This window comes from Camelina sativa, chromosome 17, assembly GCF_030686135.1.
Source record: "Camelina sativa cultivar CO46 ecotype springtype chromosome 17, ASM3068613v1".
Lineage (NCBI taxonomy): Eukaryota > Viridiplantae > Streptophyta > Magnoliopsida > Brassicales > Brassicaceae > Camelina > Camelina sativa.
Window position 1 is genome coordinate 14,087,182 of NC_141896.1, and position 17,187 is coordinate 14,104,368.

Genomic DNA, 17,187 nt, shown 5'->3' on the forward strand with positions numbered 1-17,187 from the left:
GTCTTATATCACATTGTTTCCAAAGATCTTTAAACACAATATTACAAATTTATTTTCACAGATTTTATCGATAGACCACAACGTTAACCAAAGATAGATTACGAAATTGATAGATTGATTGGTTACAAGTTAAATAGTATGTTACAAGATAGATTATAAAATAAAATTTAACCAGTGTTATAGCACGGTACTTATATAGAATCATTAACAATATAAAACTTTCAAAATATGTATTTTTTTTCAAGTTTTCATATTTAGCATATGATTTTATTGCATAATGTTTTATCCAAAAAAAACTTTTAAAAACAATCATATAAATTATATTTTGTATTTATAAATAAAATGAATTTCAACCCGTGCTCTCTTAATCTAGTAGTAATTAAAAGGGTTTACTGGTTCATTGATTTTAACTGATTTGGAAACATGGTAGGTTAGTAGGTAAGACTTAGAATAACTTAGATTGTACGACAATTAGAAACATAATACTTTAGAATTTAATAATTTCATTTCATTGTTCATAAAAAATCGACTTGTGGGTTTTTTAAGTTATTAAGAAGTTTCCCCAACACTCAATGTTGAGATAATCTAGCGCAAATCGTCGTAATTTACCGAGATGAACTCGTGTTTCCCTTCATCATAATTCATACGCAAAGACAAATGGTGGATGGGAAATATTATATGCCACTTTCAGAAAAAGTTCTGAAAGACATCACTACCACTCCAACAACCTGCCCGTTAAAGCGTTCCAAACCGACCATCACAACATGATCTCTACTCTCTACAATCAAGTATGAATTGGAATACCTGAAGTTATCCTTCACTATGTGCTAATATCAACATGCTCTTCTGTATAGTTTTCTTGTTCAAGCCTTTGTAATTAGTAATTTATTCTTCAAAAAGAAATATATAAAAATAGTAAAGAGTAGTTTGAACCAATAGTAAAAGTCCCAAAATTAGTTTCTATTTAAATTGACCAAACATTATGTACAAAGTACAAAGTAGTAATCACTTTTGCAACTTCTATATGACAAATCAAATGCGTCATCTATTTGCATCCCCAAAACCCCAAGTAGTAATCATTTTGCAACTTCTCGATCCTGTCTCAGTTAGTTAGGACCCCAACAGCTCAAGTACATAACCGTCCTAAGAGACTCCTCAGCTTGCTTCGTCTTAACATCATCCTTAACAGAAGCTACAACGGCGGTGGTAGTCGAAGAAGAGAATCTGTTCGCTTGAGAAGCGGATCTCACGTTGTTCTTGATACGTTGATTCACAGATCTGATCAAGTGGTTCCACCGGCATATTCCTAATTGATCTTTGGACGCTTCCAAGGCACCGATGCTTGCTGCTACTAACCATGCTTTGCTCGATGAACTCATCTTTTTTTTTTTTTTTTTTTTTGATTTTTTCTTGTTTGATTGGAGAAGTTAAACTCTTTTGCTTTCTTGTGAATTGTGTGTATTGTGAAGTACTGAAGTTTGAAGATGAGAATGGATGAGTTTGTTGTTTATATAATAAGAGAAGTGTAGGCTGTGTAGCAGCAGCTGGTTAGAGTCAAAACCAGATGCTGTCTCCCACTGGTTTTGTCCAAGTTTATGTCGTCTGAGGCTACTTAATTTACCATTGTGTCCGCATAAAAACAAACTTGATCAGGGATAATGTTGTCTTCTAATAAATCCTGGATTAGTTAGATTTTATTTTATTACAACAACTATGCGCACCTGGTTTCGGTTATCTACATGTCATTAGAGACACTACACATCCACCTCCTCTTTCTTCGTGACACAACCTCATCATCATCACTTACCTTAATGGAAAAATCTTGGCTTTACACTATTATAGTACTACGTTATTTTGACAAGCATGTCTCCAGGCTCATCATTGCCAAACTGAAAACAGTGCACTCTGTATCATCAATCTGCTAATCATACTAACGAATGTGAAATGTTTATAAAGTTTATATTCCTAGCTGATTATAAAACAAACTCCATGGAGTCGGCTGATAAGCCTCATTACGTCTATACAAGAAAGAAATACAGAGGAGCAGCATGTGTGTGTGGATAAAGAAAGGAACATTTGAGAGTTAAAAAAAAAAAGAGAGATGATTGTATATAAGATTTGCAAATACATTAGTCTCTTTATGTTGTTTGTGTGAAACTACAGAGATGTATGAATCTTTTGAGAGAGAGAGAGAGAGAGTTATGATCTAGCTCCGTCTAGAAGCTCTTTCGTAAACACTGTAACGGTTCATTCATGGTTAATACAGAGGATCACTTCTTTTTCCTATCATCGGTAAAGGAGACAATCAATGGGGTCATAGACTAATCATAACTGTGCTTAGTTGCAGCAGGTAACTAGAATCAAGATGAATTCAGTTATGTAATCTTTGAGATTAGATTAATCGATTGATTAAAAGAGCCGATTAAGGCTTTTTTACAAGTATAGATGATAACAGTAGATAGTTTCCATATACAATGCAGCCACTAAACGAAAATGACTCTTTTAACTCCTTTTGATACATTAAAACAAGCAATTATCAATTTTGAATGGAGTACAGAGGCTCAACAGGGTCTTTCTTTACCATCAAGTTATCGGAAGACACGTAATTATCAATTTTGATTTTCACTAGTTGACAGACAACCCTTTCTTATGTAAGTTTATTTTTGTTCAAGCCCCTTGTAACTTACTATTATTCATATAAATATACTAGACTAAGAGTAGTTTGAAAGAAATAGTAAAAGTCTTTTGAGTTGTGTATATACACACATGATAAAACTTTATAGCAGCATCGCAAATCCATCTTCTATTAGAATCATGAACAATATGTACAAGCTATCATTATGCATTCATCCATCTACTAGCTAGACAACGAATCCTGTCATATAATTTGCATCGCAAAAACAGTGCTAACAAGAGATCCTGTCTCAAACTAGTTAGGACCCCAACAGCTCAAATACATAACCGTCCTAAGAGACTCCTCAGCTTGCTTCGTCTTAACATCATCCTTAACGGAAGCTACAACGGCGGTGGTAGACGAAGAAGAGTATCTGTTGGCCTGAGAAGCGGATCTCACGTTGTTCTTGATACGTTGATTCACAGATCTGATCAAGTAGTTCCACCGGCATATGCCTAATTGATCCTTGGACGCTTCCAAGACTCCAATGCTTGCAGCTACTAACCATGCTTTGCCCCTTGAACCCATCTTTTTTTCTTTCTTTCTTGATTGGAGAAGTTAAAATCTTTTGCTTTCTTGTAAATAGTGAATTGTGTGTATTGTGAAGTTTGAAGATGAAGAAGATAAGAACGGAGAGGAGTCTGTTTATATAATGCAGCTGGTTAGAGTCAAAACCAGATGCTGTCTCCCATTGGTTTTCTCCAAGTTTATGTTGTCTGAGGCTAGTTAATTAATTACCATTGTGTCCGCATGAGAACAAACTTTATACGAGATAATATTGTCTTTTCACGTATCCTCCTGGATTAGTGGTTTTATTACCGTAACCGCAACTATGCGCACCTGGTTTGGGTTGTCTACGTGTTCGTGATATGTATTAACATAATAAATGTTTTTTTTTTCAACAAACTCTACACATTTTAATATCTATATATATAAAGTTAATTTTTCCTCTCTTCTGGTGCATCCACGTCAGTATTATTTCTTTAATATTTTGGATTTTTCGGATTGTACTTAACCCAATATTTTTGCAGTGTTAATTCAGGCCCAGCATGATTTTTTATTAACCCTTTGGGGCTGTCTTCTCTAGGCCCAATACTATGGATTTAACCTATTGGCCTTTCTTCCGCCCTGTGTCGAGGATGCTCCATCTCCACCGTCCTCCATCTCCACCGGTTGCTCTTCTCCTTAACTCACGATCTATGCTGTTTCAACATTTGATGCCGTTTCAAGTCTTTCAGTCCTCTACTTATCCTTCCATGTCTTCCATCACAATTGCTACGATTTCGTTCGTAACTGTTAATTATGTTCTTCCATCTTCTCTAATTTAATGGACAGTCCACTACTTCTTCCTTCAATTGTCGTAAGTCCTTCTGTTATATAAACCAATCTCTTGCTATTGTGATTTAAGGTCGACTTTATATAAACCAATTGGCTTTAAGGTCTGCTGGTATGTGTTGGCTTTTGCCCTGTTGTGGAGAGATTCTGAAAAATATGTCTTCACCCGATTTTTTACTATTTGGCCACATGTTATTTGCAGAGCTTGTAGAATAATTGAGGTAATAGAAGGCCAAATGTTGTTTATTTTGGTTAAGCTACGTGATGATGCTATCTTCATGATGCTCAACATCTTTTATTTGCAACTACTAAAGTGAAAGTGTAGTGATGTATTTGAATTGTGGTTGGTTATTTGTAGGTTGTGGCGATTGTCAAAACGTGCACTCCAAATGGTCTAGGTGATGTCATGGTGACTCTTAAGGTAGAAAAAACATACCAGTGTGAATGGTTTGGTTTCTTTCAAGCACCATTTAACATGTGTCTCAAATCAATGTGTATTTCTGGTAGGATCCCACAGGAACAGTTGATGCCAGTGTGCACAGAAAAGTTATCTCCGAGAGTGAGTTTGGAAGAGATATACGAGTTGGTGCAGTGATTATACTTAAGCAGGTTTGTTGTTTTTATTAAGGAGATAAAACAAATCTCATGGTTTTGATGTTGCTACTGTGTTCTCATTCACTTTTGGTAATTCAATGGAGAGGGAATAAGATATACTGTTTTTCAGGTTGCAGTCTGCGCACCTTCACGGTCATCAACCTATCTTAACATAACACTGAAGAACATCTCCAAGGTATTTCTCTGGTTTCTTCAATGGAATATATTTACATCTTCATTAGAATATATGAACATTTCTGAAGGCTAGAGAGTTTTCATTCACAGGTTATCACAAAGGACACTCCTGTTTTACCAAAGCAGAATGATTCTGAAATGGGTGCCAAAAATCCTGTTCATGTGAATGGTAAGTGAATAAATTTCTTTTGAGCTTCTTCCACAGTTTTTTTATCAAGAAACTCATACCTCTAATTTGGTCTAACAGAAAACAAGGAAGATTTGCGACGGCCTAAACCTAAAGTATTTAGCGTGGAGCAAGGAACTACCCAAGGGATCATGAACAATCTTAGACAAAATGCTAAAAAAATCAGTGAAGCACTCAATTATGGTGGATGGAAATGGAATACTTCATCCACGAGGTATAAATACAAACTTTCTCTGTTTACCTTAGTTTGTAAGTTGCATCTCAAGATATGTAATTTACGGTGTTGGATGTTTTTGTGTCATAGAATTTGGTTTGGCGTGTCATTTAGGTGTTCTTTCTCACCTCCCTACCATTGGGGTCGGAAAGAACGTACGAACTTCTCAGAATCTCTCTTTGGAACCGTTTTTGCTTGTGTACATCATATTGTGCCATCGGTCATTAATATTGAACTTATATTTTGTAACATTTCAGCTGCATCATGTGGATGGTCTGAATCAATCTGAGGTGAGACTTCAGCTCAAAGAAAACGAGTATGAGCAAGTTATCACTTTGGTAGGGAACTCTGGATTTACTTGGGGAGTAGTAAGTGACTTTGCCTTGACATTTGCTGTCTATAATATGTCGTGTCTCTAAGTTTATACTGTGTTCTATTAGTAGTGATTAAATCACTTTAAGTAATGAAACTTCTCCATTGTGGTTTTGATATCTTTTGTAAGGAAGTGAATTTAATGTTCAAGTTTTTAAAATTACTTTCAACAGGGATTCCGTCCAACTCTGAGTTCTCTAAAGCCCATATACATTTCGGTTGGCCATCGCATATCACTCGACTCTGCTGTTGAAATTGTCAAGATGACCTGCAACTACCGTGTTCCCGAACCTATCAGACAGGTAAGTGATACTTTTAGATATGCCAACAAACAGATAGTTATTTTGTGAAGTGGAAAAGTCTTTAAATATTAATATACAGACTACTATATGCAGGCAGATATGAGATCAAGAGCATATCTCCAGAAGCATCAAACTGAGCCTTTTAAAAGTACCTGGACTGCGACGACCGAATCAGGTAGATTCTGATGTTTCCTCCACCATTCTAACCCCATCATATTGTTAAGTTCTGATAAGTAACTCACATGTCTCTTTGCTTCCTTTTGTCTACTAGACTGAAGCTTAATCTCTCGAACGAGGCATTGAACACTATTCCACGTTACATAGAACTCTCCAAAGTCTTTACTTTGATGGATAGATCACGTCACTGAAGCTCCGCCCCAATTCTCTCCTTCATTTATCTAATTGACTTGAGAATCGCAAGCTAAACCAAGATAATCAATGCTGTATTCAATACATTGGAATGTTCTTTACATACATACCGTAAAGCTTAGTGTAAAAAGAAAGAGTAGGAAAAGTGCTCTCGGGTCATGGTATTATTTTAAGTTGTTTGGGGACCTTTTGTGATATTGGGAGATTTTGGGGTTCTCCACAACAATTCCAGTGGTCTTTGGTTTGGTATTTCTCTTAGTTCACCGTCTGTATGCAACTCGCGGACATATATATACGCAAAGAGGTATTTACCTTGAAAATCAAATAAAATAACCAAATCAACCCAAGGTAACACAAACAACACTTTCAGAGAATCAAGGAAACACAAGAAGAAATCAATTAAAATTAATTGGCAGCACTTCACAAATCTATCACCAAAGACAAAAAAAAACAAAGAGATGAACACACCTTTAATAAACTAAAGATATTCATAAATACGAATGAAAAAGACAACAAAAAACAACCTGGACTGTATCAAATTACAGCAAGATAAACAAGAAAATTCATTTTTCCCAAAGCACAACTCACATTGAATCCAAAAAAATCACTCAGACGACAAAAAAAAAAAAAAAAAAAAAAATTACAACTAAGAACACAAAAAAAAAAACTCACAAGTTAATTAGGAACCCTAAAGAAGCCAAGTAGCTAACACATTTTCATATAAACAAATTTGCAACCCAAATCACATTTACCTTTAACAAAATCAAAAGGGAATAGCCAAAAATCACCTACAGATGCGAAGCAAGCAGGGAATCAAACAAATACACAAACCCAAAAAAAACAAAAAAATTGAATATTCAAGGAAAAACAATTACCAAAAGGACGACCGGAAAAACAATTACTAGCATGAAAGACATAATTTCAATCCTCATAGTGTCCTCTACATCATAAACATTACTTTTCTCCTATCCGTTCAAGAGGACATCAAATTTTCAAAAAGAACAAATACATTCCCAATTCAATAACATACAAATAATAACCCAATAAACCAACACATTATAAGTCTTACAGAGAAATTGGGTCCGACTGAAATAAACAAAAATAGCCAAAAAAAAAAGAAATGTTAATTATTGATTTTCATTATTTTTAAAAATTACTCCAACAGTTTACAAAATACATATGAAAAAATAAAATAACAATCCTACCAGAAAATGACAAATAATAATTAATTTATCACAGCTAACAACTACAGAAAAACAACAACTTCAACTACACAATGTTAACTTTTAATTATAATTTAAAAAAACATTAAAAAACAAACAAGATGAACTTAATTGTTTTAAAATAAACAGCAAACTAAACTAAACTTACTGCAAAACCTATTTTTATAAAAAATGTCCAACAAAACAACATAAGGAACCAAAATCTAATACAAAAACAAACATAAAATATGAATTTACTTAACCAACATAATAGTATACACAAAAAAATTGGGAATACATCTTAATCTAGCTACTGCGCGTAGCGCGGGTCAATTGCTAGTATAATTAAAAATTAACTTTCACCATTAATATCAAAATTTTCTCTTTTTTCTTTTTTTGAGATAGTTCCAATTAAACAAAAAAAAAAGGGTTTAAAATGTGTGAAATAACATCTAAACACACAATTACCTCATCTGACCTGACCACTTTCTTTAACATGAGCCTCTTTTAGCATTGTTTGCCAAAGCTCTTTGACACGATGACGAAACTTTTTCTGAAACCAAACTTCAATCTCTGAATAAAGCACCTTCGGGTTCTTTTCCCAACTCTTTCTCAGACTCTCCAAACTATCAATCTTCTTCTCTGTCAAAGCTATCACCAAACTCCCAACTCTTTCTAAACCCCAACCTTCTCTTTCCAACAACGTTTCAGGTTTCCCAGCCAACAACAACCTAACCCTTTTGAAACAAGGCAATACCTCTCCTTGAAGCAAAGCGCATCCGAATGCCGCTGCTCTGTCTCTATCCTCTGTTATTGCCACACTGTGAGCCGGAAGCTCCCAATTATAAGGACCGAAACTTGGCACCACCCAGCACAAAACTCTATCTTCCTCACTTGAGTAGTATGGTTTCGGGTCCTTGAGAGGCGTGGAGAACACACAGAGAGATTTAGCGTGCTTCACTAGCCATTCCGGCTTCACTCGTGTAGCTCCGTGCATGTACGGTCTGTTGGTGAGTAGGAGCTCGCTGTAGACTAATAACTCAGGAGCTGAGTTTATGAGAGACGACCAGCGGTGCAAGAAAACAGGTTCTTGAACAGAACATGCTTGGTATTCTGTCGCCTTGGTCTTTCTGGCTACACGGTCTGCCCATCCCGCACATATGGCTTCTCCTAACAGTTCTTCTTCGTTCTGTAGAAGAGGGCTTTTTGAGGATGACGATGTGGTGATTCTCCATGACTTCTCCACGTCTTGTATAGTCCCATGACTCCATGAGAAACAGTCTTCGGTTTCTGAGAGCTTACAACAGCTGAAAACAAGTCGCAAAAGCTGATTTTTGAGCTTAGACATCTCGTCCATGGTCTTCAAATGCAGTCCATTTGCCTCGCAGAAGCCTGTGCCACTCTCTGAGACCTCAAAGGTATGCAATGCGTAAGCTACAGTCAAAGCATCGCTGCTCGGGTTGGAAAATCTGTTCCGTGCGGCTTTGATCTTCTCTTTCCGCTCCTTTCTCCGTTGTTTCTCGTCTTGCTTGACGGTTTTGCTAGCATCTTCGGACTCGTTTTTCTTGTCTCCTTCAAACTGCATTATCAAAGGGTTTGGTAAGCTCAATGCGGCTACCGCTGCAACCGCGTATCCAAGGACAAGATTCGCGCGTGAGTAATTCCGGGTCTCTTTTAGCATTTGGATGACTGTGAGAAGCATTCTTGAGTGACGTGGACTCATGGGATAGTGAGACATAGCCTTTCCTAATGATGTTAGCCTTCCGTTGCTGTCTAGAGCCTCTAAAGCTTTTAAGCATCGTTCTGCTTCTCTGATAGAAGATGGCTCGGGCGGAGTTGGAAACGGGAAATTCTCAACCTGTTGGCAATAGAAAAACGCAAAGATTCATCAAGACATACAGAGAAGAAAGAGATCTAGTCCTTTGACAATAGTGGTTACAAACGTCTTACCTTTGGAATGTTCATAGATTTCATGAGAAGAACGACTCCATCAACAGGAACTTTCGTGATTTCAGGAGGCGAAGATTCCTCAAATATATTGCTAAAAACCGCAGATGAATAGAGACGATAACAGTGGCCAGGTCCAGTTCGTCCAGATCTTCCAGCTCTTTGACTAGCCGAAGCTTGGCTAATCCAATCTACCTCATAACTTTCCATACCAGTCTTAGAATCGTAATTCTTCACTTTAACCCGACCTGTATCAACCACATACTTTATACCAGGGATAGTCAGAGAAGTTTCTGCTACATTAGTCGCCACAACCACAAGTCTTTCTTCTTTCTCAACTTCCTCAAACACTCGAAGCTGTGCAGCTGGAGATAGCATTGCATAAAGTGGAAGAACACGTAATTTTCCTGGAGTAAATGAGGTTTTCTCCTGCTCAGCCTCTTGATCCTCTGCTGCAATGGACTTCGTTGTCTCAACAGATACGGATCCATTTTTATCTGACAAAGCATTAAACGCTGCTCGAAGAGCATCAAGCTTCCCTTCCTCTACAAATGGATATGCAGAGCTGTCATCAATGGTCTCCCAGTCGCTGTCTTCATCAGACTCATACATATCTTCTTCAAAATCATCATCATAGCTACCATCACCAATATCGGAAGGATCTTCTTCATGTGAGCTAAACCTGAAATTTTGATTGTTGGAGCCATCATCAAATGCTTCAGCAATTTCCTTCATGTCAATACCACCAAAAGAACCATCATCGCATTTCTTCTTTGCGGAAGCATCTCTTTTAGCAGCTTGAACAACAAATTCCTTTGAAAAACTACGTAACTTGTCACATAAATGATCAACTTCTCTCTGCCCTGTCACAAAAACAAGTACTCCTCCTTGTGGTAACTTTTTGTGAATTGACATCACTTTCTTATAAGCTTGACCGATATAATCAACAATCTCAGTCTTCTTGGAGAAATGTATAGTTACTGGATACTGTCGAGTGGGAACCTCTATAAGCGGAGGTACCTTGGGGAATAACCTTTTCCCCGATACAAAATCTTCCACTCGCAATGTCGCACTCATCAATATAAGTTTAAGTGGCGTGATAACTTGGTGTTCTGAGGTTACCGCACATCCAGACTGAAGACTCTTTTGTTGTTCCACGTAGTATTCCTGTCGGATTTTGATGACTCGAGTGAGCATCCCAATTAAAATGTCTGTGTTCAGGCTTCTTTCATGAGCTTCATCGAGAATTATCACAGAGTAACGCCTCAATAAGAAGTCATTCTGAATCTCACGAAGTAAAATACCATCGGTCATAAACTTGATAGAGGAGTTGTCACCAATCTTTTTGTCGTACCTAACCTGGAAACCAACTTCTTTACCTAGATGAACACCAAGCTCAAATGCCACTCTCTTGGCAGTGGCAAGGACAGCAACACGGCGTGGTTGGGTAATCCCGATAATCCCACTTCGAGAAGTGCATTGCTTTGAACCAAAACCAGCTTCATAAAGGAACTGAAAGATCCAGAAACATAAACTAGATTAGGTATATAAAAAGGCCTGCCTATCTGAGACCATAAACTCAGGTATCAGAAACAAACTGACCTGAGGAACTTGAGTGGTTTTACCACACCCGGTTTGTCCTGAAATAATAACCGTAGGGTGATGATTAATAGCTTCCATAATCTCCTGCTCCATCATTACTATGGGAAGATCCTTCCTCGTCTCTTCAACTTCGGCTGGTCTTGTAACATGAACTACAAAGGCAGGCACACGAGGTCCTTGTACAGCAGCTACATCCTCATTCTCAATTTCCTCGTCCTATTTTAATATGGAAACCCATTAGAACCAATCAAACCACAAATATACAGTAGGTGAACAAGAAACTTTCGGAGTTGACAAACCATTCTTTGTGAGCCTTCTTCTCCATCATCAGCACGATGTAGGATCATATCAAAAGTAGTGTCGTCTACCACGAGCTTGTTACTAGTATCTTGAGCAGAAACAGAACTGAGTTCATCATCAACCAGTAGTTGAGAATCAGTTACAAAAGTAGGAGTATCAATCTCAGCATGTTCTTCGTCATCATAATCATGGTCATCGTCTTTTTGCTGGTCGTCGTCGGCTGATTCATCAGAAAGCTCAGTCACAAAACCAGCTTTAGAAAATTCCATTGCTCTCCTACGTTTCTCCAGCTTTGTCGCTGACTGAATTAAAACAAAGATTTTAACCAAACCACAAACGGAGAATCAGAACATGAAAAGATAGAAAATTTTCTGTCTGACTTACTCTGCCTATAACTGTTGACGATTGTAAAAGCGATGATATATCCTCAGGTATCTTGTACTGTCTGTGTATAAAAATTCAATATACCCAAAATTGAAATAAAAGAAAAAAAAATCAAATAATTTTTACGAATTGAAGCGTTGATGACATACTCTAACGCCGCGGCAGTGTATGCATAGAAGGTTTCATTCTCTTTCTCTTCCGCCAATTTCTTCAGCTTCCGTTTCTGAGAGTTGCTCATTACCGCCGTTTCTTTATTTGAAGTCAGTTTCCGTTTCCGGGATGTTCTCGAAACCGTGTTCTTATTTGAGTTCAGCTTATCATGCATAGCAAATTCCAAAATCTCATCAGCAATTAGAATCCCCCAAAAATCTTATTGAGGGAAGAAAGGGTTTTGATTAGGATTTCTTTGTTACCTTATTGTTCTTCTTCTTTCTTGGTGGCATTACTTCTAAATTGCAATCGTCTCCCATTACATTTGCCATAATCCTACAGAATCGAATCGACCCCTACCGAAAAGCTAATCGGATCTTCAGACAAGAGAGAGAGAGAGAGAGATAAACCTATTTTAAAAAAGGGGTTCTGATTAACAGCAACCACCGCATCGGAGATACAACAAACTTTTTGCCCAAAAACGTCAACGTCGTCGTTTTCGCGACTTAAGTCCAAAAAAACACTTGTTAAAACTTAAAACCCTAAGTTTCGGACAAGGACCAGAAACTAAACCGGGCACAAATCAAACCGGGCACAAATCAAACCGGGCACAAATTTTTGTATAAACCATAGCAGCTATTACAACACAAACTTTTTAGGTTAAGATGACAAGTTCACAGCGTTGGCAGCTTCTTGCTTAAGACATGGGAGATAAGAGAAGAGAGTCTCAGCATGTGACCCGTAATACTTGGAGAATATCTGAGACAATCTCTTTGTTGTCTTCCATGCTCCACTTGAATCACCTGATGCTAGCTGAATGGACGCAAGCTTCACCATCTCATTTCCAATCACCACGTGTTCATCATCATACAACCTCTTCAGAATCTGCCACCAAACACCAAATTTTTTTTATCTCACATCTCTCACCCGTACCACTTGGGGTTAATGAGATTTACACGCACAAAATAAAAGTTTTTACGGTGGTTTTGAGGGATTTCGCTTGCTCGAGGAGTTTTCATATTTTATACAACCCAACCAGCTGTTCTCACCATTGCCAATCATTGAAGCACTTTGTGGTCTAAATCGAAGCAGTATCAGTATATTAAAGGTTTTTTTTTTACCTTAATGGATGCTTCACAATGCTTTCTTGCATCCAGCAGTTCTTCAGCTAAATAGCAGACCTGAGCAACCTTATCCTCCGCCTGAACATACAAAATTCTTGAAACGTAAGTCATGGAGAGGACAAGGCTTAATCACAATATGCGATATGGAGTAACAAGGCTTAGGAACTTGACTCACATCAGCAATGTCTTTGTTATACATGTGAAGGAAATTTCTAAGCACGGCAATGGACCTTAAACAATCTGATAATAGAGAAACGTTGGCCTGCCCTGAATTTTTCAACTCGTCCACCCTGACACACTCAAGAGATCCAAGTGTTACAGAGAAACTTCACAATAATATTAACTTGAAGCTTCAAGTAAGAACCCAGGCACCTTCTTAAGTGATTCCAAGCTTTGTTCACTGCTGCATGAGAATTTTCTATATCACTGCGGGAACCACATTTCAAACATATCTCAGGTTCTATATGAAAGGAACCTCTCCGTTTACTGAACAAACTTGAAGCCACTTCCTCAACATCAGTATGCACCTTATCCCACACCTGTGAAAGCAACACAATTAAACCCATACTCAACTATATTGGTGGTAATGAATGCCGTTAAGAAACATTGCCTAAATCCTTAAACAGATAACAGCTTAAAGTTACAATGGTCATAACACCATGGAAACGTTTCATCGCTCTACTCCAAGAGGAATTGAGCAGCAGAAAAAAATTCTGCTTTCAGTAAGAAAGTAGAGCTGTCTAACTTGGCAGTTTAAGAATGACTAATGAACACCTTCATTAACAGCAGGGAATTCTTTTCTATTAAGTGCACGGAAGCTAAACCCTGATTAAAATATATCAGATTACCTGAGTGTGATGATCCAGGCTTTTTGGAGCAGTCAAAAAATGATTTAGCTTCTCGGACACGCATGTGGCCACATTACTATCCAAAACTACACCAGTACAGTCTGTATTGACACAGCAATACCCATTTATAACTAGGTCAGATAGGTTAATTTGAGAACAGCAACGGCACCGACAATGGAAAAAGTATTCTTCTTCAAGAAATCTAATGCGATCTTTGCAATCCCATTTTCCGACCTGTGAATTGTAATGCATACTCATTAAAAAGGTATGGAATTCAAATGCACTCAGAAGATATTTGATACAGAACAAGGTAACAAATAGAGACAAGAGGATCACAAAAATACCTCAGGACCATATGAAAGTTCAAGGGGACAACCCATGGGAACAAACTCTGTTGTTTGCACAACAAGTCCACGTGAAAGGAAGTACAAATGGATGTTTGGCTTGCAGGAATGATTGAACAAACTACCAGTTTTATAGAGAGCCTGACCAACTCGGATCTGTGGATAAAACAACAATAATTGACAAAAGAATAAGAGATCTTCAGAACGGACCAATGTATGTCATAACCTCCCATGGTGGACGCTCACCAAATTTTATAGAATAGCAGTTTATAGATAGTTCGCATCTTTGTAAGTGGTAATACCTAGTCCAAATGAGTTCTCTAAGTGAGAAAGGGCATAAAATAACATTCTAACAAGCAGTAACTCTGCCAAGACAAACCTGCTCTAAACTCTGAATCTGCTCTTTTGCTGAGACGTTTCCAGATGGGATGCATTTAAAAGAATCGCCACTGGATTTCATGCGGACAACTGCTATAGAGTTCACCTTGATTTGTGACAGCAGTATGATAGTCTACACAGAGAGGAAAAATCCAGACAGCGGTCAACACCTAATATGTAAATTTTGAAAAGAAAAAGAAGAACAATGCCAAAACATAATGTTGCACAGGCGTCATGTACACAGCTATACTTCTCCATAAATTCATGATATTAGGAACTCATCGAGAAAACCATATAAATATTGTTTTAGGCAGTAAAGGTTTTGGGCAATGAGGATAGATATAATCCAAAAATTAAAAACCATTTTTAAAAAATTGATTATCCCAACGATAGGTGGTAAACTAAAGTCCAATGAAAAAAGATCATAAAAGCAAACATCCTTGATCATCTATGTATGCAAATATATCTTATAAGCCTAAGTCACCAACAATTACTGAAGTCAATATGTCAGAGCCTGCGTAATTTCTAAAGAGCAAAGTTAACTTCAATGAGAGATTGATTGGGTCAATGAGGGAGATGTAGAGGACACACCTGTGTCACAGCAGCTTCACAGACCGAAAGATCAGGGCAGCTTGATTTACTAAGGCACCAAATCAATACTATGGAAATTAGATGCAACTCCAACTTGATCTCTGGATTCATCATAGAGTAGCTATGGGAAAGTTCCTGTAGAAGACATTGGATAGTCGCTCCATTATTGGATTTGCTGGACTATTGCAAACGATGGAAAACTCTTTGCAGTAAAAGGACATACTAATATCTCCTGAAGGTTAGAAAGATCCGTAGCTGCTTTCCCTTGATTTATCAATTTCATTATAACTCGACCAGCTAAAACAGCATCAGATGTCAGTACAGCAGACCAATTGGCTCCACGACACTCATGCTGGTGTTCTTGAATGCACTCATTTTCAGAATAATATATATCAGCTGATGTAATACCTTTGATATGCTCAACGATATCATCGGGTAGATTCTGAAAAACGTGGTGCTTATCCCTCTCATTTGTGGACAGCATTCCACCTGATTGAATTTGGCAGGACTCTGAGCAGTACACAGGTATTGAGCATGAAGGACATGGAACAGCATCAGCAGGCAACTCATTCAGGCAAAAGTGGCAATGTGTTTCCCGACAACTTTTTGATATGACCTGTACGTGGCATCAACATGTTCAGTAACAAAAGAAAATGTATATGTTAAAGCATAAAAAAAAAATTAATATCTTCATTTGTTACAGAAGCTAATGAAGGCTAAAAACATCTAAAAATTGGCTGCTCTTCGTTTTTAAAAAACCCATTGTATCACAACTCATACCACACTAAAAGGTTCTTCGATATGTATCACAGACGCTAGTTCAATATCACATTCTGATACCATACCCCTTCCTTTCTCTTTTGTCGACACACAACGCAGCTTTACTTCCGTCTGCACAGTTGGCAGATGATCTACAGACCAATAACCGAGACAGGTCAAAATTTAGAAATCCCGTCTAAAACTCAGTATAGAAGAATTCATAGCGAAAAAATTATCCTAAAGGTTCTAATCTCACCCTCGCCAGCATAATTGCTTAAATGACATTCATCGTATTCCGATGTTTGCTTATTCTGGTAGTCAGAAATAGCATTGCGTTCATTTTGTAACTGCTTCTTCCCTGCCAACGATGACTCAAGCGACATAGAAACAGTAATGTCATGGAACGCATCTTTATAGTTTCCAAGAAGAGTATTAAGTTTGCCTCTCCTATACCAAGCCTGACAAACACAAAGTGATCAATGAAAACTGGAGTGACAATGGCAGAATCGAAAGCTGAAATCTCTTAAAGATCCAAAATTAAAACTGTAGCAATAAGAACGGAACTAGTAAGCATATAAGAAGACCTTAGCATAACAAGGATCAATCCGGAGAGCACGATGGCAGTCCCGTAAGCTCTCTTTGAGCAGCCCAAGATTCTAAGACATAAAACATATATGAGAAGCTACAAAAGAGAAAAAAAGCTTTAGATATTCAATGATGGAACTGGGTAAAAGGAAAAAAAAAAAAAAGAGAGGTTAAATACATGAAGGACATTAGCTCTATTCAGAAGCAGAGAAGCAAGTAAGCTCTTGTCTCCATCAATGGCTTCTGGAGGAGCAACGCGTAAAGCTTTAGAGTAGAAACGCAAAGCGTCGTGAAAATCCCGGCTGCGAAAGCTGAGATTTCCTCGTCGTTTCAAGTCCAGAGATGTCTCTTCGTTCTTCCCACAGCAGCCCAAATCAGGATCAGCTAACTCACTCACCGCCTGAAATGACAAACCAAGGAGACCTGTGAGAACTCCAATTGTGAGAAGAGTAGGTTTTGGGGTAATTTTGTACGCCTACTTGGTGGAATTGGGGAAGACCCATAAACAAACGGAGAAGAGAAGAAGTAGTTGTGAGAAGATCATCGTCGCTGCTCGATTTCACTGTTTGGAGAAGATCTTCAGGAATCAGCGACTTCAATTTCTCCATTGTTGCCTCCTCACTCACAAAAAGCCTCCCTCAACTCTCCGTTTGAATTCAGTTTTTTTCTTTGCCACAACCACCATTCTACGAGTAATGTTCGGTTCGGTTCGGTTCGGATTAAATTGGTTT

The 17,187-nt window shown here is 37.8% G+C and overlaps 5 protein-coding genes across 8 annotated transcripts; 1 reads left to right on the forward strand and 4 right to left on the reverse strand.

Moving 5' to 3' along the window:
• Positions 1 to 943: 943 nt before the first annotated feature.
• Positions 944 to 1,495, reverse strand: LOC147923700 (uncharacterized). The gene has a single exon (XM_087496102.1). It carries the CDS (start codon positions 1,377 to 1,379, stop codon positions 1,107 to 1,109), a length of 273 nt encoding a protein of 90 aa, XP_087352228.1. The 5' UTR covers positions 1,380 to 1,495; the 3' UTR covers positions 944 to 1,106.
• Positions 1,496 to 2,776: 1,281 nt separating this feature from the next.
• Positions 2,777 to 3,303, reverse strand: LOC104757698 (uncharacterized). The gene has a single exon (XM_010480459.3). The coding sequence runs from the start codon at positions 3,200 to 3,202 to the stop codon at positions 2,930 to 2,932; it is 273 nt and encodes a 90-aa protein (XP_010478761.1). The 5' UTR covers positions 3,203 to 3,303; the 3' UTR covers positions 2,777 to 2,929.
• Positions 3,304 to 4,292: 989 nt separating this feature from the next.
• Positions 4,293 to 5,510, forward strand: LOC104759642 (uncharacterized). The gene is made up of 6 exons (XM_087496109.1): positions 4,293 to 4,430; positions 4,517 to 4,618; positions 4,734 to 4,799; positions 4,889 to 4,967; positions 5,046 to 5,354; positions 5,457 to 5,510. Exons 1-6 carry the CDS (start codon positions 4,416 to 4,418, stop codon positions 5,486 to 5,488), a joined length of 603 nt encoding a protein of 200 aa, XP_087352235.1. The 5' UTR covers positions 4,293 to 4,415; the 3' UTR covers positions 5,489 to 5,510.
• Positions 5,511 to 6,295: 785 nt separating this feature from the next.
• On the reverse strand, positions 6,296 to 12,242 carry LOC104757700 (ATP-dependent RNA helicase DEAH13). Its single transcript, XM_010480462.3, has 8 exons — positions 12,091 to 12,242; positions 11,827 to 11,990; positions 11,678 to 11,738; positions 11,293 to 11,595; positions 10,994 to 11,209; positions 9,395 to 10,903; positions 7,913 to 9,302; positions 6,296 to 6,554 (listed from the first exon to the last, which is right to left on the reverse strand). The coding sequence occupies exons 1-7, from the start codon at positions 12,157 to 12,159 to the stop codon at positions 7,914 to 7,916; spliced, it is 3,711 nt and encodes a 1,236-aa protein (XP_010478764.2). The 5' UTR covers positions 12,160 to 12,242; the 3' UTR covers positions 6,296 to 6,554; position 7,913.
• LOC104757699 (uncharacterized) lies at positions 12,241 to 17,120 on the reverse strand. Of its 4 annotated transcripts, none has more exons than XM_010480461.3 (15): positions 16,936 to 17,114; positions 16,635 to 16,856; positions 16,456 to 16,527; positions 16,128 to 16,329; positions 15,893 to 16,023; positions 15,521 to 15,728; positions 15,336 to 15,409; positions 15,113 to 15,247; positions 14,523 to 14,654; positions 14,144 to 14,299; positions 13,800 to 14,033; positions 13,324 to 13,490; positions 13,127 to 13,241; positions 12,949 to 13,029; positions 12,241 to 12,712 (listed from the first exon to the last, which is right to left on the reverse strand). In XM_010480461.3, the coding sequence occupies exons 1-15, from the start codon at positions 17,062 to 17,064 to the stop codon at positions 12,488 to 12,490; spliced, it is 2,283 nt and encodes a 760-aa protein (XP_010478763.1). In that variant the 5' UTR covers positions 17,065 to 17,114; the 3' UTR covers positions 12,241 to 12,487. The 4 variants fall into 4 exon arrangements, with proteins under 4 accessions (XP_010478763.1, XP_087352230.1, XP_019094718.1 ...); XM_087496104.1 differs by having other exon boundaries at positions 16,456 to 16,553; XM_019239173.2 differs by having other exon boundaries at positions 15,336 to 15,728; positions 16,456 to 16,553; positions 16,936 to 17,120.
• Positions 17,121 to 17,187: the final 67 nt, after the last annotated feature.

What these genes read in the sequence shown, in the direction of transcription:
- LOC104757700 (XM_010480462.3), bottom strand. Translation starts at nt 12,159, where the DNA reads ATGGCAAATGTAATGGGAGACGATTGCAATTTAGAAGTAATGCCACCA. An exon ending in GAAAGAAGAAGAACAATAAG is followed by an intron (nt 11,991 to 12,090) that starts GTAACAAAGAAA and finishes ATGCATGATAAG; the next exon opens with CTGAACTCAAATAAGAACAC. An exon ending in AAACCACTCAAGTTCCTCAG is followed by an intron (nt 10,904 to 10,993) that starts GTCAGTTTGTTT and finishes TGGATCTTTCAG; the next exon opens with TTCCTTTATGAAGCTGGTTT.
- LOC104759642 (XM_087496109.1), top strand. An exon ending in CACTGAAGAACATCTCCAAG is followed by an intron (nt 4,800 to 4,888) that starts GTATTTCTCTGG and finishes TTTCATTCACAG; the next exon opens with GTTATCACAAAGGACACTCC. An exon ending in CCATTGGGGTCGGAAAGAAC is followed by an intron (nt 5,355 to 5,456) that starts GTACGAACTTCT and finishes GTAACATTTCAG; the next exon opens with CTGCATCATGTGGATGGTCT.
- LOC104757699 (XM_010480460.3), bottom strand. Translation starts at nt 17,064, where the DNA reads ATGGAGAAATTGAAGTCGCTGATTCCTGAAGATCTTCTCCAAACAGTG. An exon ending in GCCTGGATCATCACACTCAG is followed by an intron (nt 13,491 to 13,799) that starts GTAATCTGATAT and finishes TTGCTTTCACAG; the next exon opens with GTGTGGGATAAGGTGCATAC. An exon ending in ATAACAAAGACATTGCTGAT is followed by an intron (nt 13,030 to 13,126) that starts GTGAGTCAAGTT and finishes TTGTATGTTCAG; the next exon opens with GCGGAGGATAAGGTTGCTCA.
- LOC147923700 (XM_087496102.1), bottom strand. Translation starts at nt 1,379, where the DNA reads ATGAGTTCATCGAGCAAAGCATGGTTAGTAGCAGCAAGCATCGGTGCC.
- LOC104757698 (XM_010480459.3), bottom strand. Translation starts at nt 3,202, where the DNA reads ATGGGTTCAAGGGGCAAAGCATGGTTAGTAGCTGCAAGCATTGGAGTC.